We start from the raw sequence: 26,728 nt of genomic DNA, 5'->3' as shown, positions 1-26,728 counted from the left end.
GAACCTTTGTCCCCAGCACTGGCAGGCTGACTCTTAACCACTGGACCACCAGGGAAGTCCAGGCTTATAGTGCTGGTGGTTATGCTGCAGGAACTTGCCACCCAAGCTCTAGCCTTGCTAGTGTTTGATCCTTTGCAAGTATTTAAATGCTTGTCCTGAGTCTTTGATGTGTGAATGAGAAAGGTTGAGGATGAAGCCCTGAGAAAGTCTCCATAAAGCCATCTCTGGATGATCTGGGCGCCCAGCGTCCACTCCAGTGGGACGCGCCTTCTTGACCCCTGATCCTCCAGGGCAGGCAGAGCATTCACTCCATGCCTGTTTGTTCTTTCCTCCAGCTCCGAGTCGTTATCCCAGAAGTCTCTGTCCTTCCTGAAGACCTGGAGGAGCTCTACGATTTATTCAAGGTAGGAGACTCTGGGGGGTAAGGAAGCGACAGACCCTGAGTCAGGCCGCAGCCGAGGCTGCCCACCTGCGGTGGGGAAGGGCCAGCATGGGCCTGCTGAGTGCAGCGAGGCTGGGGCGGCCCCTGCCAGCCGGCTCTGGCTTGACGGTACCTGCTGAGCCCATGCATGAATGCTGCTGCGCTCGGCCCAGAGGCCCTCAGTGACGGGGACGCACCCCACACTGCCCAACAGCAGTTCCCAGTCAGCCGTGGACACACAGTGATTCTTACTAAACTGTCTCCTTGTATCCATTTTTTTCCTGTTGTTATTTTTTAAGTTGAAGTATAGTTGATTCACAATGTTGTCTTTGATTCTGGTGTATAGCACAGTGATTCAGTTATACACATATTGTATTTTTTCATTATAGATTATTACAAGGTATTGAATATAGTTTCCTGTATCACCTCATGTACGTTTTACTCATAACACCACCTACAAGACGTGTATACGTATTTTTTGGTTTGTGGGGCTGGTCTGGATGCTTATTTATGTTCTGTTTTCTTGATGCTATTATTAATACTTTTTCATGTTGCCATATGATCTTATTTTTAAATCAGTTTACAACTTGTCCTGTTGGTAATGCTTAATAGTTGGTGGCCATTCCCTTTTCCAGGGGATCTTCCAGACCCAGGGATCGAACCTGGGTCTCCCCCATTGCAGGCAGATTCTTTACCATCTGAGCCACTAGGGAAGCCCCAGTACTTAATACAGTAAACTGTATTTTGAATATTTGGGTATTTAGGTGGATTCCCAGCTCTTGCTACTTACATCATCCTGCAAAGACCATTTTCAAGTGCCTTCCTAGAAATTTTCTTGCTCAAAACAGTCAGTAGAAATGGGGAAGAGAAGCAGACAGTGGACCCACTCCTGACAGCTTCGGCGGTGAAGGGGAGAGGAGCAGAGCGCCGGCCAGCAGAGCAGTGGCAGACCCAGAGGAGTCTGGCCACTGGAGCTCTTCGGGTGGGGACTCTGAGCCCTTGGTTCCTCTGAACTTGAATTGCCGTGTACTTGAAATAGTCCTGAGCAGCGTGTAGGCTCTGAGTGGAGCCACAGAGCTGTCTGGCCCTCCTGTGGCCGTTGCGTCACTGACTGCTGCGGTCACTGACGTGCGTGGCTGCTCAGTCAGCTGCTGGCACTCCTCACCCCTCGTCAGCAGGACGTGTGATGAGGACTCCTGTAAACATCACTGGTTTTCAAGTTGTATAGTTTTCTCTGTTGCATGAAGAGAAAATACAGAGTCAAAGCTGACTTGGTGTCCCATGCCCCCCCTCTCTGTGTCAAGTAAAACAGTGAATACTAGAAACACAATAGCAGGTAAACCAAGGTGATATTTAGCGTGAAGAGTCTAATTTCTTTAGGGCTGACTGTTCTCAATTTGGGAGAATAAGACACATCGGACATCTGAACTTATATAACTTAAAAGATTGCTTTAAGTTCACCATGAACGGCATTAAGTACTAACCATACTATTAAACTTTCATACAAGGAGTATTTAAAGAAGACAGCCAGCCATTTCCTGTTTCCTATTTCTATCTTTTCTGTGAACGATGTGGGTGAAATTTATTTTCGTATTTGTTGTTAGCTCTGCAGCCCTTCATTTGTGTAGGGCTGACTACAAATGTTAACTGTGACTACAACGCCAATTTCAAGATAACACTTCCAAAAGGAATTTCAGTGAGACAGCGTCATAAGCGTGGTGTCTCGTTCTGTGGCACAACCTGAGGCACCGCCCGTGTGCACCAGGGTCGTCCTCACGCCCCGCAGAACAACCCGCAGGCTGCCCCCACCTCAGCTCTTGCTCCTGACCTTCTCTGAATTTCCTTGGCTTTTGTAGTCTGACCTCATATATTTAATTAATTAATTTTTTTGGTGTTCAGGATGTTTATTAGGGAGTACTCTTTTTCTTTAACTTTTTATTTTATTTTATAGCTGATTAACAATATTGTAGTTTCAGGTGGACAGCAGAGCGACTCAACCGTACACATACATACATATATCCATTCTGACTTCATATATCTTAACGCTTGTTTTTTTGTTGTTTTTGTTTTATTTTAATTGGAGGCCATTTACTTTACAATATTGTATTGGTTTTGCCATACATTGACATGAATCCGCCACAGGTGTACACGTGTTCCCCATCCTGAACCCCCCTCCCACCACCCTCCCCTTCCCATCCCTCTGGGTCACTGCAAGATATAAGGTTCCCTAGTTGGATTTTGCATGTGTCTCTTGTCTTTTGAACCAGAGGTTCATTTTCCCAGGGAAAGGGCCACAAAGAGATACCCTTACATTGTTGAATAAATATGTGATAGGTTCTCATTAAGGATTAAAGAGTGGCCTTAACTTCCCTGCGTCCTTTCCTAAGCCTGGGATGTACAGGTGTGACTGTTCTCTTTGTTAACAAACAGTCTTCTCTGACTGTCTTTTTTACAAACTCTTTCCTATTAAAGATGAACAGTGTGTACTTAGTGAAATCCATTTTTATTCTGAATTTAAAGTCATCTTTCTTTTTTGCCTGAATGCAGTTCTTTTTTTTTCTGTTTCATTGAGATATAATTGACCTACAGCATTGAGTGTAAGCGGTACAGCATAGTGAATTACATATATTGCAAAATGATTCACAGTAGGTTAACATCCATCATGTCATTTGTTATTCAGTTGCTCAGTCGTATCCAGCTCTTTGCAACCCCATGGACTGTAGCACGCCAAACTTCCCTGTCCTTCACCATCTGCCAAATCTTGCTCAAACTCCTATCCATTGAGTCGGTGATGCCATCCAACCATCTCGTCCTCTGTCATTCCCTTCTCCTCCCGCCTTCAATCTTTCTCAGCATCAGGATCTTTTCTAATGAGTTGGCTCTTCGCATCAGATGGCCGAAGTATTGGAGCTTCAGCTTCAACATCAGTCCTTCCAATGAATATTCAGGATTGATTTCCTTTAGGATTGACTGGTTTGATCTCCTTTGCAGTCCATGGGACTCTCAAGAGTCTTCTCCAACTCCACTTTCAAAAGCATTAATTCTTTGGCATTCAGCCTTCTTTATGGTCTAATTCTCACATGTATACATGACTAGAAAAACCATAGCTTTAACTATACAGACCTTTGTTGGCAAAGTAATGTCTCTGCTTTTTAATATGCTATCTAAGTTTGTCATAGCTTTTCTTCCAAGGAGCAAGCATCTTTTAATTTCATGGCTGCAGTCACCATCTGCAGTGATTTCGGAGCCCCCAAAAATAGTCTCTCACTGTTTCCATTGTTTGTCCGTCTGTTTGTCATGAAGTGATGGGGCTGGATGCCTTGATCTTAGTTTTTTGAATGTTGAGTTTTAAGCCAACTTTTTCACTCTCTTCTTTCACCTTCATCAAGAGTTCGTCTTCGCTTTCTGCCATAACGGTGGTGTCATCTGCGTATCTGAAGTTATTGATATTTCTCCCAGCAATCTTGATGCCAGTTTATGCTTCATCCACTCCAGCATTTCTCATGACGTACTACTCTGCATATAACTTAAATAAGCAGGGTGACAATATACAGCCTTGTCATACTCCTTTCCCAGTTTTGAATCAATCTGTTGTTCCATGTCCAGTTCTAACTATTGCTTTTTGACCTGCATACAGGTTTCTCAGGAGGCAGGTAAGGTGGTTTGATATTACCATCTCTTTAAGAATTTCCCAGTTTGTTGTGATCCACACAGTCAAAGAAAGGCTTTAGCACAATCAATGAACCAGAAGTAGATGCTTTCCTGGAATTCTCTTGTTTTTTCTATGATCCATTGGATGTTGGCAGTTTGATCTCTGGTTCCTCTGCCTTTTCTAAATCCAGCCTGACCATCTGGAAGTTCTCAATTCACATATTGTTGAAGCCTTCCTTGGAGAATTTTGAGCATTACTTAGCTAGCATGTGAGATGAGTGCAATTGTGCAGTAGTTTGAGCATTCTTTGGCATTGCCCTTCTTTGGGATTGGAATGAAAACTGACCTTTCCCAGTCCTGTGGCCACTGCTGAGTTTTCCAAATTTGCTGGCATATTGAGTGCAGCACTTGCACAGCATCATCTTTTAGGATTTGAAATAGCTCAGCTGGGATTCCATCTTCTCTACTAGCTTTTTTCATAGTGATGCTTCCTAAGGCCTTCTTGACTTGGCATTCCAGGATGTCTGGCTGTAGGTAAGTGATCACACCATTCTAATTATCTGGGTCATGAAGATCTTTTTCGTATAGTTCTTCTGTGTATTCTTACCACCTCTTCTTAATATCTTCTGCTTCTGTTAGGTCCATATCATTTCTGTCCTTTATTGTGCCCATCTTTGCATGAAATGTCACCTTGGTATTTCTTATTTTCTTGAAGAGATCTCTAGTCTTTTCCATTCTATTGTCTTCTTCTCTTTGCAGTGTTCACTTAGGAAGCCTTTCTTATCTCTCCTTACTATTCTTTGGAACTCTACATTCAGATGGGTATATCTTTCCTTTTCTCCTTTACTTTTCACTTCTCTTCTTTTTGAAGCTATTTGTAAGGCCTCCTCAGACAACCATTTTGCATTTTTGCATTCTTTTTCTTGGGGATGATTTTGATCACTGTCTCCTATACAGTGTTAAAATACCTCAGTCCGTATTTCTTCAGGTACTCTATCAGATCTGATTCCTTGAATCTATTTGTCACTTCCACCGTATAATCATATAGATACAAAAAAAAAAACCCAAAGCAACAAAAATGGTTTTTTTCTTGTGATGAGAAATTTTAGGACCTACTCTCAGCAACTTTGGCATATACCATACAGCAGTGCTAAGTGTAGTCATCGTGATGTACATACATCCCCAGGACTCATTTGTCTTTTAACTGGAAATTTGTACCTTTTGACCACCACCATCTTATTCTACAGCCCACCCCCAGCTCCTGCCTCTGGTAAAACCACGAATCTGATCCTTCTCTATGACTGGAATCATTTGTTATATTGTTTTAGATTCCACTTACAAGATCATATAGTATTTGTCTTTCTCTGACTTATTTCACTTACTATAGTGCCCTCAAGGTCCACCCAGATATAAAGCAGTGTTTTAAATTATATAAACCCATGTTTGTGACGTCTGTCCCTTATTCTCTGAAACTGAGAACAGTTTTATTAGTCTTCTCTCTGCATGTGAGATGGGAACTGTCTGTACTTGGTAGCATAGACTTGGTGTCAGGGGCCACTCTAGGAAACACCCGGGACCTGAAACACTGCCTTGTGTTAATGCAGTCCCAAAGTGCGCTTTTTAAAAAACTGGAGTATAGCTGTTTTGTGTTGTTAGTTTCAGCTGTATGACAGTGTGAATCAGCTGTATGTAGGCATGTGTCCCCTCACTCTTGACCCTCCCTCCCACCCCTCTTGGTCATCATAGACACTGAGCTGAGCTCCCTGTGCCGTGCGGCAGCTTCCCGCTAGCTGGCTGTTTCAACTTGCATTGCTGTGTGTGTGTGTCTACAGAGGATACAGTAAAAAGGGAAAGAAATCAGGAATGAGATTCACTGGCTGTTGTTAACATTCAGCTAAATGTATTCACTTCTGGATTATCAGGCCCTGGAGAGCATTTGGTTTGTTTAATATTATTTTGCCTGCTTCTGTGTTCTGGTTAATACTTTTATTTTTGAAAGTTAATTTAAAAACACAAACGGAAACAAAAATATACAATATATATATTTCTATGCTATATATATTTATATAAAAATACATATATAGTGTATAGACTAATACCTACACTCACTATTTAAAAAGAAAAATAACTAAGCAAAATTGAAAGAGTCTTATCCTGTCTGTGCCTATAGTCCCATTTTGTACAGTATGGTGAATCTGATTCCTGATTGCTTTCCCTTTTTACTGTATCCCTCTGTAGACACACACACAAGCAATGCACTCTTACTTTTTTTTCCATATAGAAATGAGATTGTGCTACACACAGCGGTCTGCAGTTTCTAAAATTTTATGGCCACACCATGTAGCATGTGGAATCTTATTTCCCTGACCAGGGATCGACCCTGTGCTGCCTGCATTGGAAGCATGGAGTCTTAACCACTGGACCAGAGAAGTCCCTGCAGTTTTTACCATGGGCATTCTTCTAGAGTCAGTATCTGCAGATCTTTTCTCATTCTTTTTTAGTGACAGCAGAATTCGATTGTAGGGCTGAACCATAGCTTATTCACCTTTCGCCTGCTGAAGGCCATCTATCTTGTTTCCAGTTTTTCTGCTTTATAAACAGTGCTGTGCGGAGCATCCTTGAGCCTTTCTCCAGACACCTGTGCTGCTGTTTCTGTAGGACGGGTTCCTTAGGGATGCACAAACCAAATTTCAGTCACTGTTGCTAAAGTGTTCTAGATCTTTCAGATTTCAGTTCCACTGATGATGTCTAAAAGTGTTCATTTCCTAATGTTTCACACTCAGCTATCATTTAATATTATGGATCTTTAAAAATTTTGCGAGCCTTGTAGCAAATTGCATTTCGCTTTTAAAAAACTGTTTATTTATTTATTTGGTTGCACTGGGTCTTAGTTGTGGCACATGGAATCTTCAGTGTTCACTGAGGCATGCGGGATCTTTTGTTGTGGCCTGTGAACTCTTGCTGCAATGTGTGGGATCTGGTTCCCTGACCAGGGATTGAACCTGAGCCCCCTGTGTTGGGAGTACCGGCATCTTAGCCAGTGTACCACTAGGGAAGTCCCAGAAAATTGCATTTCATTTTAACTTAAATTTGCGTACTCATTAGTGAGGTTGCATACCCTTTTGTAAATTTATTGGCTAACTGTCTACTTTCTTGTATCATCTCTTCGTATCCTTTGCTGATTTTTGTATTGGCTTCTAGGATTCTGTGTAAATTGGTTGCACTGGTCTTTAGCTTTTATAACTGTGTTCTTCTGGATAGGATTCTGAGGGCCTCTAGCTAGCATGAAAGGATGACAAAAATATACACGCAAATTCACAGCATGTCTTGGGTTTTGAGAAATGGGAATTTACGAGACCTTCATTTTACACTTAAAAGTTCTTACAGTACTTCTCATCGTTCTGCAAAGGCTTTTTGAAGAACATGGCTGCTGGTAATATGCAGTAAAATTATAAATGGCATTTTGGTCTCCATCTGAGCACAGGCACGGGGATGGTAGAGCATCTGTGCTTGTTCCTGTGCCATCCTGTGGGCAGAGGGCACTGAAGTCGTGAAAGGATTCTGAGTCAGTGAGCCGAAGCGTCCCACGAGATGATGTAGTACAGGTGCAAAAGATACATTCTTGAAGAGCTAGCTGGTCCTCAGTGATCAGTGGTGGGGCCCGTGTTGATTGCTTTAGTTTTCAGTCTATTTCCAAGACTTCAAATGGTCTTTTTTTTTTCTTTTAAATTTTTGACTTGTTAATATGGTCATGTGGTTCAAAATTCAGAACGTATAAAAAACAGCATGTAGTAAAAACGCTTGCTTTTTAATCTGGGTGCCTGCCCCTGTCTTCTACCCCCACAGGTAACCAGCGATGCTAGTTTCTTCTGTAGTCTATAGATTTATCTAGTAGTTTTTGACTTTTGAATAATACGATTTTAAGTGAAAATATCAGAATAAAAATTGTACGACTTCTTTAATCAAAACAATGATAGCCGAGCTATACATTTCAAAATTGCTAAAATGGGGACTTCCCAGTGGTTAAGACACCATGCTTCCACTGCAGGGTTCATGGGGTAAATCCTTGGTCAGGGAACTAAGATCCCGCATGCCACATGACCCAAGAAAATAGAAAAAAATTTTTTTTTAAATTATTAAAACGGTAAATTTGATTAAGTATATTTAGCTACAGTGAAAAAAAGAAGCCTTAATTTTAAAAATGTCAAAATTACATATGCATGTAGGCAAGGACTACAGGGTAATAAGCGAAAACTTTTACATGTCTGGTTGGAGCGATGACACGGTTAGTTTTTTCATTTTTTGTGTTATAATGGTGCTTATTTGCTGCTTAATAATTTTGCAAAGCAAGCTAGGAGAGAAGGCCAGGCTGGCTTTGGCCTTCACGTGTGTGGCCTCCCTGGGGAGCCACTGCCCCTTACAGGCCCCTCTCCTTCCTGGTAGAGAGAACACATGATGAGCTGCTACTGGGAGCAGCCTCGGCCCATGGCCCCACGCCACGACCCCAGCAGGCCCTACGCAGAGCAGTACCGCATAGACGCCCAGCAGTTTGCACGCCTGTTCCAGCTCGTCTCGCCGTGGACCTGCGGGGCCCACACAGAAATCCTCGCAGAAAGGACTTTCAGGCTTCTGGACGAAAACATGGACCACCTTATCGAATTCAAAGCATTCGTGAGCTGCCTCGGTATGACTCTGTGGGTCTTTTCTTCAGTGAGTTCATACGGGATGTGAATCTGTGAACACAAGACAAAGGGATAGTGAAGCAGGCACATCCACTCAATGAAATAGATCTGTGACTCGCCCGATGTGGTTTGGGGACTTTAGAAAGCCCTCTGCAGGCTCCTCTCATGACCCCTCTTATGCTTCCTAAGGGTCACGGTGGGGAGGGGAGCCCAGGTGCTCAACATTAAAGGTCATTGACCATGTGCTTCTGGGCACCCAGGGTGTGGTGATGGGTTGTTAGGAGACACCTTCCTAACTCATTTAAAAAAACAAACACACACTTTTTAATTGAAGTGTATTTGATTTATATTGTATAAATTTCAGATATACAGCACAGAGATTCAGTTGTACAAGTCATATATGTATGTGTATGTATATATATATATATTTTTTCAGATTCTTCTCCCCTATAGATTATTACCCAATATTGATTATAGTTCCTTGTAATACAAGGAACTATACAATAGGTCCTTACTGGTTGTTTATTTTACACATAGTGGTGTGTATGTTAATCCTCACCTCATTTGTCCTTCCCACTACCCACGTTCCTAACTCTTGCAGCTAAAATTAAAATCTTTCCGAAGCTGTGAGGCCAGATAAGATTCCCAAGGTTATCTTGCAGCTCTTCTCACATTTTCTTTCCACACACACTGTGTCTGGAGAGGTGGGAGATGAAGTGTCAGGTCAACAAACACTGCCTCACTACGTTCTCTCTACACTGACTGTGTCCTGACACCTGGATTTGAACCATTTGCCTCTGCTCAGTCTCTCTCTCTTTCCTTTAATTTTGCAGATATTATGTATAATGGAGAAATGAATGAGAAAATTAAACTGTTATATCGGCTTCATATCCCTCCAGGTAAGAAATTCTAAGTAGAAAATGAGGCTCTGTTGTGCCTTGACCTGGATCAACTTTGAGCATGACCTTGAGGTTCTTCTCTTTTTAAACGTATTTAAACTTGAGGCAAGACATTTCTAGTTTGGAGGGGCTGATGACAGGTTTGACGTACCATGTTGTGTGGCCTGTGGCAGGGGTTCCCAAACCCGAGTGTGCATCAGAATCATTTGGGCAGCCTATTATAACACAGGATGCCTGGCCTACCTGTTCTGATTCACTGGGTCTGAGGACCACACTTCAAGAACCACCAGCCTGTGGGATGTGGGGGAAACAAACCTTGGTTGCCTCTATAGATGGTTATTGTAGCTTACTGTTTTGTCTTGTTGTTTCCAATGAGGCAAAACTGGTATATAATATTGTATTTAGTTTCAGGTGTAAAACATAATGGTTCAGTCTTTGTATACACCACAAAGTGATCACCACAGTAAATCTCGTTACCATTTGTCACCATAAAATTGACCTCCTTCACCTGTTTTGCCCACCTCTCAACCACTTTCTCTTCTGATAACCATCTGACCTCTGTATCAAGGAGTTTTATTTGTTTCATTTTTTAGATTGCACATATAACTGAAACTGTATAATATTTGTCTTTCTCTGACTTATTTGCTTAGCATAATGCCCTCAAGGTCCATCTATATTGTTGCAAATGATAAGATTTTCTTCCTTTTTCTGGCTGAGTAGTATTCTGTTGTGTGTATGTATGCGTGTGTGCAACTTTACTGAATTCATATATACCAAGAGTGTTTTAGTGGAACCTTTAAGGTTTTCTACATATGGTATCATGTCATCTGCTTCCCTTGTGGCTCAGATGGTTAAGAATCCGCCTGTAATGCGGGAGACCTGGGTTTGATCCCTGGGTTGGGAAGACGGCCTGGAGAAGGGAAAGGCTACCCACTCCAGTATTCTGGACCGTAGAATTCCATGGACTGTATAGTCTATGGGGCTGCAAAGAGTTGGACACGATTGAGCAGCTTTCACTTTCACTTAAGATTTTCTACATATAGTGTCACATCATCTACAGATAGTGACAGTTTTACTTCTTCCTTCCCAACATGGATGCCTTTCATTTCCTGTTCCTGCCTAGTTGTCTGGCAAACACTTCCAGTAGTGTGTTGAATAAAAGTGGGCAAAAGTAGGCATCCTTGTTTTGTTCCTGATCTTAGAGGAAATGGTGTTTAGCTTTTCACCATTGAGTATGATGTTAGCTGTATTTGTCATATGGCCTTTATTACATTGAGGTGCATTACCAAAATCACTGCAGATGGTGACTGCAGCCATGAAATTAAGACGCTTGCTTCTTGGAAGAAAAGTTATGACCAACCTAGACAGCATATTAAAAAGCAGAGGCATTACTTTGCCAACAAAGGTCCGTCTAGTCAAAGCTTTGGTTTTTCCGGTGGTCATGTATGGATGTGAGAGTTGGACTATAAAGAAAGCTGAACACTGAAGAGTTGATGCTTTTGAACTGTGGTGTTGGAGAAGACTCTTGAGAGTCCCTTGGACAGCAAGGAGATCAAACCAGTCCATCCTAAAGGAAATCAGTCCTGAATATTCACTGGAAGGACTGATGCTGAAGCTGAAACTCCAGTACTTTGGCCACCTGATGCGAAGAGCTGACTCATTGGAAAAGACTCTGATGCTGAAGGTGGGAGGAGAAAGGGATGACAGAGGATGAGATGGTTGGATGGCATCACCAACTCAATAGACATGAGTTTGAGTAAGCTCCGGGAGTTGGTGATGGAAGCCTGGCATGTTGTAGTCCATGGGGTTGCAAAGAGTCGGACATGGCTGAGCAATTGAACTGAACATTTCCTAAATAACCACTTTAAGAATTTTTATCATAAATGTATACTAAATTTTGTCATGCTTTTTCTGCATCTGTTGAGACAATCAAAATTCTCCAAGCCAGCCTTCAGCAATACGTGAACCGTGAACTTCTAGATGTTCAAGCTGGTTTTAGAAAAGGCAGAGGAACCAGAGATCAAATTGCCAACATCTGTTGGGTCATTGAAAAAGGAAGAGAATTCCAGAAAAACATCTATTTCTGCTTTATTGATTATGCCAAAGCCTTTGACTGTGTGGATCACAAAAACCTGTGGAAAATTCTGAAAGAGATGGGAATACCAGACCACCTGACCTGCCTCTTGAGAAACCTGTATGCAGGTCAGGAAGCAACAGTTAGAACTGGACATGGAACAGCAGACTGGTTCCAAAAGGAAAAGGAGTACGTCAAGGCTGTATATTGTCACCCTGCTTATTTAACTTCTATGCAGAGTACATCATGAGAAATGCTGGGCTGGAAGAAGCACAAGCTGGAATCAAGATTGCCGGGAGAAATATCAATAACCTCAGATATGCAGATGACACCACCCGTATGGCAGAAAATGAAGAACTAAAGAGCCTCTTGATGAGAGTGAAAGAGGAGAGTGAAAAAGTTGGCTTAAAGTTCAACATTCAGAAAACGAAGATCATGGCATCTGGTCCCATCATTTCAAGGCAAATAGATGGGGAAACAGTGGAAACAGTGTCAGACTTCATTTTGGGGGGCTCCCAAATCACTGCAGATGGTGACTGCAGCCATGAAATTAAAAGACGCTTACTCCTTGGAAGGAAAGTTATGACCAACCTAGATAGCATATTCAAAAGCAGAGACATTACTTTGCCAACAAAGGTCCATCTAGTCAAGGCTATGGTTTTTCCAGTGTTCATGTATGGACGTGAGAGTTGGACTGTGAAGAAAGCCGATCGCCGAGGAATTGATGCTTTTGAACTGTGGTGTTGGAGAAGACTCTTGAGAGTCCCTTGGACTGCAAGGAGATCCAACCAGTCCATCTTAAAGGAGATCAGTCCTGGGTGTTCTTTGGAAGGACTGATGCTAAAGCTGAAACTCCAGTACTTTGGCCACCTCATGTGAAGAGTTGACTCATTGGAAAAGACCCTGATGCTGGGAGGGATTGGGGGGCAGGAGGAGAAGGGGACAACAGAGGATGAGATGGTTGGATAGCATCATCGACTCAACAGACATGAGTTTGGGTGAACTCCGGGAGTTGGTAATGGACAGGCAGGCCTGGTGTGCTGCAATTCATGGGGTTGCAAAGAGTTGGACACGACTGAGCAACTGAACTGAACTGAACTGAGACAATCATACAATTTTTATCCTTGATTTTTGTTGATGTTGATTTATGGATGTTGATATATCCTTACATTCCTGTAATAAATCCCACTTGATCATGGTATATAATTCTTTTAATATATGTTTGAATTAGATATGCTCATACTTTGGGGTTTTTACATCTATTTTCATCAGGGATATGGGCCTATAATTTTTTCTTTATGGTATCCTTGTTTGGATTTGATATGGGGGTAATTCAGGCCTTTTAAAACAACTTTTGAAGCATTCTCTCTTCAGTTTTTTTTGAGTTTGAGAAGTTTAGGTATTAAATCTTGAATGTTGGTAGAATTCACTAGTGAAACCATCTGGTCCTGGGGTTTTGTTTGTTGTTGTTGAGTCACTCAGTCGTGTCTGATTATTTGTGACCCCATGGACTGTAGCGTGCCAGGCTTCCCTGTCCTTCATTATCTCCTGGAGTTTGCTCAAACTCATGTCCATTGAGTCAGTGGTGCCATCCAACCATTTAATCCTCTGTCACCCCCTTCTCCTGCCCTCAATCTTTCCCAGCATCAGGGTCTTTTCCAATGAGTTGGCTCTTCCCAGCGGGTGGCCAAAGTATTGGAGCTTCAGCTTCAGCAACAATTGCTGGCTCAATATTCTTTTCTTTTTAAATTAATTAATTTTAATGGAGGATAATTTCTTTACAATATTGTGATGGTTTTTGCCATACATCATGTACTATTGATCTGTTGAGATTTCCTGTTTGTTCATGATTCAGTTTTGGAAGACTGTATGTTTCTAAGAATTTACCCTTTTCCTCTAGGTTATTCATTTTGTTGTATAATTGTTCATGAGTTTCTCACGATCTTTTGTCTGTAATATCAGTTGTAACTTCTCTTTCATTTCTGACTTTGAGCTCTCTTTTTCTTGGTAAGACTAGGTAAAGGTTTGTCAATTTTGTTGATCTTTTCAAAGAAACAGGTCTTAGTTTTATTGACTTTTTCTAGTGTCTTTTTAATCTCTATTTCATTTATTGCTATTAATTTCCATTAGAACTGATTTTGATGTATCTTGTAGAATTTGAAATGTTATATTTCCATTTTCATTTGTCTCAAGGTAGTTTTAAAATTTTCTCCTTGATATCTTTCTTGACCTACTGGTTGTTTAACCTCGACATAATTTGTGGTTTTTCCAGTTTGTTTGTTTGGTAATTGATTTCTAGTTTCATACTATGGGGTTGGAAAAAAATGCTTGATATGATTTCAGTCATCTTAAATGTATTGAAACTTGTTTTCTTGGAGAATGTTCCTTGTGCACTTGAGAATATGTATTCTGCTACTTTGGGATAGAATGTGTTGTATATGTGTGTGGTTTAAGGCTGATGCTTCATTATTGATTTTCTGTCTCGATGTTCTATCCATTAATGTAAGTGAGGTCTTAAAGTCCCCAACTAGTGCTGTATTGCTGTCAGCTTCTCCCTTTAGGTCTGTTAATATTGGCCTTATTTATTTAGGTGTGCCTCTCCTGGGTGCATCAGTACTTACACGTTATATCTCCTTGTCGGATTGACCCCTTTCTAGCTTTTGTTTCAGTCTGTCTAGTGTAATATAACGGAGAAGGCAATGGCACCCCACTCCAGTACTCTTGCCTGGAAAATCCCATGGACGGAGGAGCCTGGTAGGTTGCAGTCCATGGGGTCGCTAGAGTCGGACACGACTGAGTGACTTCACTTTCACTTTTCACTTTTCACTTTCACGCATTGGAGAAGGAAATGGCAACCCACTCCAGTGTTCTTGCCTGGAGAATCCCAGGGACGGGGAGCCTGGTGGGCTGCCGTCTATGGGGTCACACAGAGTCGGACACGACTGAAGTGACTTAGCATAGCATAGCATAGTGTAATATAAGCATAGCCACCCCAGCTTTCTTTCTGTGTTCATTTGCAGGGACTGTCTTTTCCATCCCGTCACTTTCAGCTTGCGGCCTACTATCTGAGTGGGCCTTCTGTAGGCAGCATATGGATGAGTCCTGTTTTTTCATCCATTCAGTCAGTCTTTTTTTATTGGAGAATTTAGTCTGTTTACATTTAAAGTAATTACTGATAGACATGTACTTACTGCTGTCTTGTTAATTGCTTGTTGTAGTTCCTCTCTTTTCCTTCTCTCTTCCCTTGTGGTTTGATGACCTGTGGTGTTACATTTAGATATCTTTCTCATCTTTTGTGTAGGTTTTTGCCATGTGGTTATCACAAGTTTCATTATGACAGCCTATAGACACAGATATAGATATAGATATCTATATATAGATCTATACCAATCAGTTTTGATAGCAACTTAAGTTTACATGTATTCTAAGAATTATGTATTTTTACTCCCTCTTCCTACATTTTACTTCAGATGTGAAGTTTTACATATTTTATTTTTTTATATCCTTTGGCCTGTTATGCTTTACTTAATTGTACTGCTTTTTTCTTTTAACCATTTCACTAACTTTGTAGGTGGTTGAGCAATCTCTATATTGCCTTTATCAGTGAGATTTTGACTCTGTTATATTTTCTTGTTGCTAGTTAGGACTTTTTCTTTCTAGCTTAAAGAAGTCCATTTAACCTTTCTTATAAGGCTGGTTCAGCGGTGGTAGAGGCCTTTATCTGTTGTTTGGAAATGGTCTATCTCCCCTTCAGTTCTGAATAACAACCTTGCTGGGTGGAATACTCGTGATTGGAAGTTTTTTCCTTTTAGCACTTGGAAAGCATTGTGCCACTCCCTCTGGCCTGCAGTTTCTGCTGAAAAATCAGCTCATAGTCTTATAGGGGTTCCACTGTACATAACAACATTGTTTAACAGACGGAAGAGAAATATTCCAGATGATCTGATACCACATCAGGTGATACAGGGATGAACAGTATTCTAGAAGATGACTAAACCTGGAGTTTTCATTGCAAAAAAATTGATCGATATGTAGGTATTGGTCATTTTACTCAGCTAGTTGCGCTAATTGGACTTCCAGAAGACAACTTCCTGGAAGAACATTAGATCCATTAGGAAGAAGCATCAAAACCAGCTACTGAGAATGATGTATTGGAATTGGTAAATGAAGACAAATGAATGAGGCATTGGAGGCTTCCTGTAAGAGAGCCTGCTGAGAGTGGAGCTGACAGCATGGGCTCTGTTCCTCCTGAGAACTCCAGGATGCAGGGAATACATTGTCAGACTTGCAGAGCAGCTCCCAGAGGTGTCCCTGCTGCTCTGGATCCATGTGAAGTGATGTTTTCAAAATGATGACTCAAGTAAAATTGGAGCTGCTTCAGTCTTTGTATTCAGCTTTAGGTGAAGAAGTAGAGATTTCTTCCTGAGGTTGTTTACATGCAAGAGTGCATTTGCTGTTCAAAAGAAGAGTTTTTTCAGGAGTTGAGTTAGGTGGCTCAGTGGTAAAGAATCCTCCTGCCAATGCAGGAGACATGGGTTTGATCCCCATTCCAGGAAGATCCTACATGCCTCAGAATAACTAAGCCTCTGTGCCACAACTATTGAGCCCATGCTCTAGAGCCCGGGAACTGTGAATACTGATCCCATACACCACAGCTACTGAAGCCCATGCACCTGGAGTCTGTGCTCTGCAACAAGAGAAGCTACCACAATGAGAAGCCCGTGTGGCAGAGTAACTCGCCACAACTAGAGAAAAGCCTGTGCAGCAGCGAGGACCCAGCACAGCCAAAAATAAGTGTCTTTTAAAAGTTAAGTTAAAAAAAAAAATGTTATAAATGATTCCAATTTACTGTTTATTAAAGATAGTTTTATTTTGCTGCGTTGCACATAGTGCCAGATCTTAGTTCCCTGACTGAGGATCAAATCTGTTCCCCTCTGCAGTGGAAGCACAGAGTCCTAACCACTGGACTGCCAGGGAAGTCTCAAAGGTAGTTATTTTAAAAAGGACTTAAAATGTTGAAGACCTGAGTGAACTTCATTGAGAATTGGAAGATCACATGAAAACATGAATGTGCACTGACAAAGTATGGATTCAAAGCAGAAATTCATCTTAGAAAAATATGAGGTTATAAATGCTTCATTAATGATGTTTCATCAGTATTATAATTTGAATCCTCAAGCATAATTATAGACTAAAACAGCAATATCTATATAAATGAGTTTATATCAATATCTGTATAAATTTTTAAATACATGATATGAAAAAATGTTGGCTGGATTGAAAATTCACTCATATAATGGGACTTCCCTGATCAAGGAACTAGATTCTGTGTGTTGCAACTAAGAGCAAAGATCCTGCATATTGCACCTAAGACCCAGTGTAGCCAAATAAATACTAAAAACAGGAAACCAAAATTCAGTCATATTATCAAAAAAACTCAGATTTGTTAGTAAGGGAGAATCATCATACGCTTGAAGTAAAACAGAAACATCTGAGCCATTCAAATTCTCAGTACTGGCAAGAAAGCAGTTTCTATCAAGTACAGCAATATGCCATTTGCTTCTACCTTCTTGTCCAAATAGTTTCTCAGTGATGGTGACAGTCCATTTGAAGAGTTATTATTTAAAAATCCTAATCAGGAATCGCATGGAGACATTTCAGTATAATATCAGTATGAAAACTAATACTAAAAGTCCTGAGCACGCTAAGATTTCAGGACCACTTGACTCATTTTGTTACTTGGCAAAATGTATTTTGTACCATTGCCCTTGATTAGAGTGCACCTTGGAAGTTCAAGTCCATTGACAGAATGGCTCCACTTTCGAAGTCTGTGCAGTACAACTGAAAATATACTAGATCTTGCAAGGTGGCCATGCTCACTGCTCTACCACCAACACTGAAATACACTAAATCTTTGCATGACATTGTCTGCTTTGTCCAGAGTACCTGCAGATAAGACCCAGAAGTACTGATATGAATATATATGGGCTTCCCTTATATATTGAGTAGGTCAGTGGTAAAGAATCCACCTGCCAGTGCAGGAGATACAGGAGACCGGGGTTCGATCTCTGGGTCGGGATGATTCCCTGAAGGAAATGGCAACCTACTCCAGTATTCTTGCCTGAAAAATCCCACGGAGAAGCCTGGGGGCTACTGTCCACAGGATCACAAAGAGACTTTAGTGCCTGAACAACGACGATGACTACTCATATAAAACCATAGATTTTGTGGAATATTCACTGAAGATGACAACCTTAGTAGTAGTATGGAACGGGAAATCATGTGTTTGAAATTACTATCAAGACACATGGCATGTGACAACTACTCTTTGTCTAAGAAAAAAAGTTGTGGCACCCAGGTCACGTCCACCATATTGGTTCTTCACTTTTTGGTCAGCCTTTTCTTCTGGTTATACTAAGAAACAATACTGAAGATAAAATCTATAATCTCCTGCCCTTGAGACTGCGCTGATATGTGCGAATACCTGTTGGAACCCAAGGGACTGAAGGATCGTTACACCACTCTAAGGACCAGATTATTAATGGGCATGACCCAGTTGGCATACACGAAGAAGGCTTATCAGTTAACATGGAAATATGTGAACTAAATGATGACTATAGTCATGAAAGATCAAGAACCTCCCCCGGAGACTGGAGACAGTCAGTCTGAAGACTCAGAGTCTAAAAATGGATGCTGTACTATGGAAACTTGCAAAGGTCAACTTCTCACAGGACCCAGAAGTGATAGTTTACATCTGATAACTTGGGCAGTACTGATGCCAGCTGCATCAGAAATGATACCAGGCTCATTCAGTTTGGTGACAGACAGCTGAGGCTAGATGTAAGTCTGATCTTTGGATTGGGATCCTGAATTGAAAATATCACTTGAGGGTTTTGAAAAATATGAATAGTATAGAATAAAAACCTCCTAAGGAACATTTTATGAAATTAAAAGATTACATTGAACTTCTTATAATTTTATTTATTATTTATTACTGGCTGTGCTGAGTCTTCATTGGTTTTGCTTGGGCTTTCTCTGGTTGTGGTAAGCAGGGGCTACTCTGTACTGCAGTGTACTGGCTTCCATCTCAGTGGCTTCTCTTGTTGTGGAGCACAGGGTGTGGGGCACTCGGGCTTCACTAGTTCCAGCTCTCAGGCTCTAGAGCACAGGCTCAGTAGTTGTGGCTCACAGGCTCAGTTGCTCCTCAGCACTTGGGATTTTCCCAGATCAGGGATAGAGCTCATGTCTCCTGCATTGGCAGGCAGACTCTTTACCACTGAGCCACCAGGGAAGCTCCTCCACTGAACTTTCTAAAAGAGAAAAGCTAGTTGCTTAAGACCCCTGATATTATGCAAACTGTCAAGGAGCCACTAAGATTGGATTTGTGGTCCCAGTGAGTGTTCAGTATGCATCACAGCTCAGGAGGTTTTCTGGATTATATATCTGGGACACAAGTTGGAGAGTTTGGTTGATCTTCCTATCCTACTGATGACTTGGGTATACTGGAATTCCTAATTGATCCAAATGCAAGTCTGTGCTGTTAGAAGTTGATTGCTGTTTCCAGCCACCATGGAGAGGTAGAGGGGGGTACTGTTTGGCTTTTTCAAGAAGAAAATATGATGGAAAATGGTATTATTATTTAACATTTTATTTTGTATTGGTTGTTGTTGTTCAGTTGCTCGGTTGTGTCCAACTCTTTGCGACCCCATGGACTGCAGCATGCCAGGCTTCCCTGTCCTTCACTATCTCCTGCAGTTTCCTGAAACTCATGTCCGTTGAGTCGGTGATGCCATCCAAGCATCTCATCCTCTGTTGCCCCCTTTTCCTCCTGCCCTCAGTCTTTCCCACCATCAGCGTCTTTTCAATGAGTCAGCTCTTTGCATCAGATGGTCAAAGTATTGGAGCTTCAGCATCAGTCAGTGAATATTCAGGGTTGATTTCCTTTAGGGTTGACTGGTTTGATCTCCTTGCTATCTGAGGGACTCTCAAGAGTCTTCTCTAGTACCACAGTTCAAAACATTAATTCTCTGGCCCTCAGCATTCTTTATGGTCCAACTCTCACATCCATACATGACCAATGGAAAAACTAGTTTTGACTACACAGACCTTTGTCAGCAAATGATGTCTCTGCCTTTTAATACACTGTCTAGGTTTGTCATAGCTTACCTTCCAAGGAGTAAGTGTCATTTAATGTCATGGCTGCAGTCACCCTCCACAGTGATTTTGGAGACCAAGAAAATAAAGTCTCTCACTGTTTCCATTGTTTCCCCACATATTTGCCATGCAGTAATGGGACTGAATGCCATGATCTTAGTTTTTTGAATGTTGAGTTTTAGCTGGCTTTTTCACTCTCATCTTTCACCTTCATCAATAGACTCTTTAGTTCCTCTTCTCTTTCTGCCATTAGAGTCATCTGCATATCTGTGGTTATTGATATTTCTTCCCCAGCAATCTTGATTCCAGCTTGTGCTTCATCCAGCCTGGCATTTCGCATGATGTACTCTGTATATAAGTTAAATAAACAAGTTGATAATAGACAGCCTTGACATATTCCTTCTCCAATTTTGAATCAGTCTGTTGTTCCTGTCTGGGTCTAATTGTTGCTTCTTGCCTGCATACAGGCTTCTCAGGAGGCAGGTAACATGGTCTGGTATTCCCATCTCTCTAAGAATTTTCCAGTTTGTTGTGATCTACACAGTCAAAGACTTTAGTGTAGTCAATGAGGCAGAAATAGATGTTTTTCTGGAATTCTGTTACTTTTTCTATGATGTAATAGATGTTGGCAATTTGACCTCTGGTTCCTCTGCCTTTTCTAAATCCAGCTTTTACATGTGGAAGTTCTCAGTTCACGTACAGTTGAAGCCTCACTTTTAGAATTTTGAGCATTGACTTTACTAGGGTGTGAGATGTGTTCAATTATGCAGTAGTTTGAACATAATGTTTGGCAGTGCCCTTCTTTGGGATTGGAATGAAAACTTACCTTTTCTAGTCCTATGGCCACTACTAAGTTTTCCAAATTTGCTGGCATATTGAGTGCAGCACTTTCACAGCATCACCTTTTAGGATTTGAAATAGCTATTTCAAATAGCTCAGGAATTCCATCTCCTCCACTAGCTTTGTTCATACTGATGCTTCCTAAGGCCCACTTGACTTCCTGCTCCAGGATATCTGGCTCTAGGTGAGTGACCACACCATCGTGGTTATCTGGGTCATTAAGACCTTTTCTGACAGTCCTTCTGTGTATTCTTGCCACCTCTTCTTAATCTTTTCTTTTTCTTCTTTTAGGTCCTTGCCATTTCTGTCCTTTATTGTGCCCATTTTGCATGAAATGTTCCCTTGGTATCGCTAATTTTCTTGAAGAGATCTCTAGTTTTTCCCGTTCTATTGTTGTTTTGTATTTCTTTGCATTGTTCACTTATGCTTTCTTATCTCTCCGTGCTATGCTTTGGAACTCTGCACTCAGATGGGTGTGTCTTTCCCTTTCTCCTTTGTATTGGAGCGTAGCCGAGCACACTGTTGTGATAGTTTCAGGTGGACAGCAAAGGGACTCAGCCATACATATACATGTGTCCACTCTCCCCCAAACTCCTTTCCCATCCAGGCTGCCACATGACATTGTAGGCCCTTGTTGGCTATCTATTTTAAATATAGCAGTGTGTACATGTCCATCCCAAACTCATTATCCCTCCCCACCAGCAACCATAAGCTCATTTGGAAAATGGTATTACTTTGATGACTGTAGTGTAAAGTGCATCTGAAGGCCAAACAGTGTTGAAAGCAGTCTGTGTCCTCTTCTTCCAGAGATAAGCAGCTTTCAGTGGAACTGGTGTTTTTCCCCCACAAGCATCCCATTCAGAAAGTGATGAGATAGCAGTGGTGCTGACAGCGTTTCAGGGAATGGACGTGTGCCCCGACTAATGATAGTCCCTGCAGCCACAGGGAGATGTCTGTGCGGGTGTCTGTTGAAGCCGTGCGCTTATCCACCCGTCACACAGACATCTGAGATCAGGAGTTTCAGATAACCGAATGCAAATCCTTCATCCAACTTTTAATTTGTGCAGAATGTGAAGTGAGACACAGTGAAAAAGCATTAATAGGGTTGTCTCTTAATCCATGTATAGTGCTCAACTGTGATTTACAGGTATACTGGAATGTCAGAACAAGATTACATTGATAGTTCATAATTTCATTTTAAAAGGTTGAAAGAACATTTGAGGATTGTATAGACTCTGTGGACTGTTTTTCCTAATGCACTGTAGCTTACATTTCTGAAAGAGTAGATAACAGGATGAGCATTTTCCAGTGAGCTCCCAGCCTCCTCCACTGTGCCCTGGGGTCCAGTCCAGGTGCTTAATGCTGAGATGGAGGGGAGAGAGGTTGTCGAGCACTGCTCTGAGGTTGGCTGGCCTTTTCTGGCTGTCACTGTTGATGCTTGACCTACCTCCTCTCTGTGCTCCTGTGTGTATTAGTTCTTTTGAGAGCATCCTCCTAGAGTGACTTTTGTACACGTTTCTCCTGTCTGATATGCTGAGCTCTTTTAGGGTAGGAATCTAGTATATGCTTGACATCCCAGTGGCTGTTACCTAGGAAGCAGTTTCTATGGTGACTGCCTCAAGTACTATCCAGTGTTTGTAATTTTCCTCCTATTCAGTGTGAGTGGGCTTCCTTGATAGCTAGTTGGTCAAGAATCTGCCTGCAATGCAGGAGACCCCAGTTTGATTCCCAGGTTGGGAAGATCTGCTGGAGAAGGGATAGGCTACCCACTCCAGTATTCTTGGGCTTCCCTTGTGGCTCAGCTGGTAAAGAATCCGCCTGCAGTGCAGGAGAGCTGGGTTCAATCCCTGGGTTGGGAAGATCCCCTGGAGAAGGGAAAGGCTACCCAATCCAGTATTCTGGCCTAGAGAATTCCATGGACTGTATAGGGGGTCACAAAGAGTTAGACACGACTGAGTGACTTTCACTTTCAGCGTGAGTGGATTCTCACATGTGTCACTGCGTAGAATATGTTTTGGGCAAAGTTGGAAAAAAGAAATGACTCAATAACTTTGGGGGTGGGGAGTGGCGGTGTGGCTGAATAAAGACCAGTGGAAAAGACGACAACCCCAAGCATCCTCCACCTTTCGAACCCCAGAAACTTACTTCGCAAGCAGGAAGGAGGGTAGCTTATCAAGGCTGTGGTGCCATCTTGTGGCTATTTGTTGGATCACAACAGAATTTTGCCTTTTATTTATTCTCAGTGATTGGCTGTTTTGAAGTTTCAACATTTAAAAAACGAGGACCCTTCATTTGCAGTCCCTTTTTCAGTTTGTTTGGTAACAGCTTTATTGGTTTATAATCCACATACCATAGAATTGACTCACTGGATGTGTATAGTGTCTGATTTTTAGTATACCCATTACAAACCATCATCACAATTTTAGAATATTTTTATCCCCCCCAAAGAGCCTGCACCCTTATTTACTGTCCCCAGTCCGCACGTTTGCCCCCTGCTTCCAGATACATCTGTTCTGGGCTTCTCCTGTAAATGGAGTCACACTGCATGCACCCCGTGTCTGCCTGCTTTCAGTTAGTATGTCTTCAGGGCTCACCCACGTCGTGACATCAGTGCTTCCTCCTTTCAGCAGCTGAATTGCTACTCTGCCGGGTCTGCCGTAATTTGTTCATTTCAATTGATGAATACTTGGTTGGGTTTGTTTGGGGCTTCCCTGATGGCTCAGTTGGTGAACAATCTGTACTTTTTGGCTCTTTGGAACAAACACTGCCGTGAACATTTGTGTACAGGTTCTGAGTGGGAATGTTGTCATTTCCTTTTGATATATACCTAGGAGTGGACTTGGTAAAAATGGCAACTTAATGACTTAATTTTTGGTAACTGCCAAACTGTTTTCCAAAATGGTTATGCCATTTCATATTCACACCAGCAGTGTATTAGAGTTCTGATATAATTGTAGTTTTGTGTATTTCCAGAAAACTCATAACAGGCTTTGAATTCAGGAAAGCTTTTTTCAGTTTTAGCTAGAAGTTATTTAAGTATACCATGATGTGCTAATTACTGAAAAAAAATTACATCATCCAGAGGTGTTACGTACTTCTAGAATTTATGTGTGTATGTATATACATACTTATAATTTGAAAAAATCAATTTTTAACCACATGGACATTTTTCTAGGTCAGTATTGGCAGTGTCTTATGAATTTGTGTCACTGCAGTACCTAAAGACATCAGGGGAAAGACATGAGTGTATCAGATGCTTTTGACTTCTTGGTGTACACAGGGCTCAGACCAGGGAGGACCCTGCAGCCCTCAGACTGGGGGCTTCTAGCTTAGCCTTTAGTTTTCTTGCCTAAAAAGCTAAATTACTGTTAGTTTTGGTTAAGACACAATAATTTTTCCAATTTTTAAAAATTCTTATTTTTAAAAAGCACTCACTGAAAATGACCGAGACAGCCAGTCACCACTGAAGAACCCTCTGTTGTCGACGTCAAGACCCCTGGTTTTCGGCAAGTCCAATGGTACGTACCTCTTTTCGTTCTTCTGACCAGGCACACCACTGCAGTCTTTCAGAATGGATTTCACAGCTGTTCTTGGAAGCAGAGCGTCTCTTCCTCTCCCTCCTAGGAGCAGATACTGAGACCACTGCTTCAGAGGCCAAAACCTTGCAAGGTGCAGTGTACTGGGTGACTGCCCTCAATCCTCCCATGTTTATTCCTTTAATATTGCAGGGGTTGTCCTATAACAAGAGGTCACTCAGCTGTCATCATCTGTTTGTGGCCACTTTTTGTGCAAGACCTTTGTACAAGATTGATCTCTGCTTTTCAGTTTGTATGTGGTATTTGCTTAGTGGAGTCCCTCATCCCTTCACCACTCCTTTCCATTTTCTTTTTGTTTCCATGGAATTTACTTCAGTTCAGTTCAGTCACTCAGTCGCGTCTGACTCTCTGCGACCCCATGGACTGCAGCACACCAGGCCTCCCTGTCCATCATCAACTCCCAGAGCTTACTCAAACTCATATCCATTGTGTTGGTGATGCCATCCAACCATCTCATCCTTTCGTTCCTTTCTCCTCCCACCTTCAGTCTTTCCCAGCATCAGGGTCTTTTCCAATGAGTGGCTAAAGTATTGGAGTTTCAGCTTCAGCATGTCCTTCCAGTGAATACTGAGGACTGATTTCCTTTAGGATTGACTGGTTGCCTCTCCTTGCAGTCCAAGACACTCTCAAGAGTCTTCTCCAACACCACAGTTCAAAAGCAGCAATTCTAAGGCGCTCAGCTTTCTTTACAGTCCCAACTCTCACATCCATACATGACCACTGGAAAAACCGTTTGACTAGACAGACCTTTGTTAGCAAAATAATGTCTCTGCTTTTGAATATGCTGTCTAGGTTAGTCATAGCTTTTCTTCCAAGGAGCAAGTATCTTTTAATTTCATGGCTGCAGTCACCATCTGCAGTGATTTTGGAGCCCAAGAAAATAGTCTCTCACTGTTTCCATTGTTTCCCCATCTATTTGCCAAGAAGTGATGGGACCAGATGCCATGATCTTAATTTTTTGAATGTTGAGTTTTAAGCCAGCTTTTTCACTCTCCTCTTTCACTTTCATCAAGAGGACTTTAGTTCTTCTTTGCTTTCTGCCTTTAGGGTGGTGTCATTTGCATATCTGAGGTTATTGGTATTTCTCCCAGCAATCTTCATTCTAGCTTGTGCTTCATCCAGCCTGGCATTTCACATGATGTACTCTGCATATAAATTAAATAAAGCAGGGTGACAACATACAGCCTTGACATACTCCTTTCCGAATTTGGAACCAATGTGTTGTTCCATGTCCAGTTAACTGTTGCTTCTTGACCTGTATACATATTTCTCAGGAGGCAGGTCAGGTGATCTGATATTCCCATCTCTATGAGTTTTCCGTGTTGTGATTCAGTGAAAGGCTTTGATGTAGTCAATAAAGCAAAAGTAGATGTTTTTCTGGAACTCTTGCATTTTCAATGATCCAACTGATGTTGGCAATTTGATCTCTGGTTCTGCCTTTTCTAAATCCAGCTTGAACATCTGGAAGTTCACAGTTAATGTACAGTTGAAGCCTGGCATGGAGAATTTTGAGCATTACTTAGGTAGCATGTGAGATGGATGCAATTGTGCAATAGTTTGAGCATTCTTTGGCATTGCCTTTGGGATTGGGATGAAAACTGACCTTTTCTAGTCCTGTGGCCACTACTAAGTTTTCCAAATTTGCTGACATATTGAGTGCAGCACTTTCACAGCATCATCTTTTAGGATCTGAAATAGCTCAACTGGAATTCCATCCCCTCCACTAGCTTTGTTCGTAGTGATGCTTCCTAAGGCCCACTTGAGTTCGAATCTCAGGATGTCTGGCTCTAGGTGAGTGGTCACACCATCGTGGTTCTCTGGGTAATAAAAATCTTTTTTGTATAGTTCTTCTGTGTATTCTTGCCACCTCTTCTTAGTTATCTTCTGCTCCTGTTAGATCTGTACCATTTCTGCCCTTTATTGTGCTCATCTTTGCATGAAATATTCCCTTGGTATCTCTTTAATATTTTTTACTTAGACTGAAATCTGTATTCTTTCCTTTGTCTCAAGGTGATACAATTGATTATCAGAAACAGCTGAAGCAGATGATTAAAGATTTGGCCAAAGAGAAAGACAAAACTGAGAAAGAGTTGCCCAAAATGAGCCAGGTATGGACTTTATTCTGTGCAGAGAATTTACTACTTTAGCAAGTGATGTGTTCAGTGGTAAGCTTTTTAATGAAGCCGGACTCCCACCTTACCTCCTAAGCTATAATCAAAGGATCTTTAAGACATTTTAAACATTGTGACATTTAAATAGGAAATATTTAAATTGTGATCCAGTCAGCTATTCACATGTTCAGCACTCTTCAGAACAGGGTGCTAGCACACATTTCATATCCTCAGTTTCTGTATCAAACTCATTTACCAGGTTGTGATGCAGATTCATTCCCTGGAGCAGGAGAAGCTATT

The 26,728-nt window shown here is 41.6% G+C and overlaps 1 protein-coding gene across 5 annotated transcripts in view; it reads left to right on the top strand.

The window, feature by feature from the left end:
* TBC1D8 (TBC1 domain family member 8) overlaps positions 1-26,728 on the top strand; it is a 140,094-nt gene that overhangs the window by 111,637 nt on the left and 1,729 nt on the right. For all 5 annotated transcript variants that reach the window (XM_061431676.1, XM_061431675.1, XM_061431677.1 and 2 more), the window contains 5 exons: positions 336-404; positions 8,516-8,756; positions 9,588-9,653; positions 24,150-24,239; positions 26,328-26,425. In XM_061431676.1, the coding sequence (XP_061287660.1) occupies positions 336-404; positions 8,516-8,756; positions 9,588-9,653; positions 24,150-24,239; positions 26,328-26,425 (564 nt within the window). The remainder of the gene's footprint in view (positions 1-335; positions 405-8,515; positions 8,757-9,587; positions 9,654-24,149; positions 24,240-26,327; positions 26,426-26,728) is intronic.

Source organism: Bos javanicus, chromosome 11 (genome assembly GCF_032452875.1).
Source record: "Bos javanicus breed banteng chromosome 11, ARS-OSU_banteng_1.0, whole genome shotgun sequence".
Classification (NCBI taxonomy): Eukaryota; Metazoa; Chordata; class Mammalia; order Artiodactyla; family Bovidae; genus Bos; species Bos javanicus.
The sequence above is the reverse complement of the archived record's forward strand: the minus strand, read 5'-3'. Positions and strand labels throughout refer to the sequence as shown.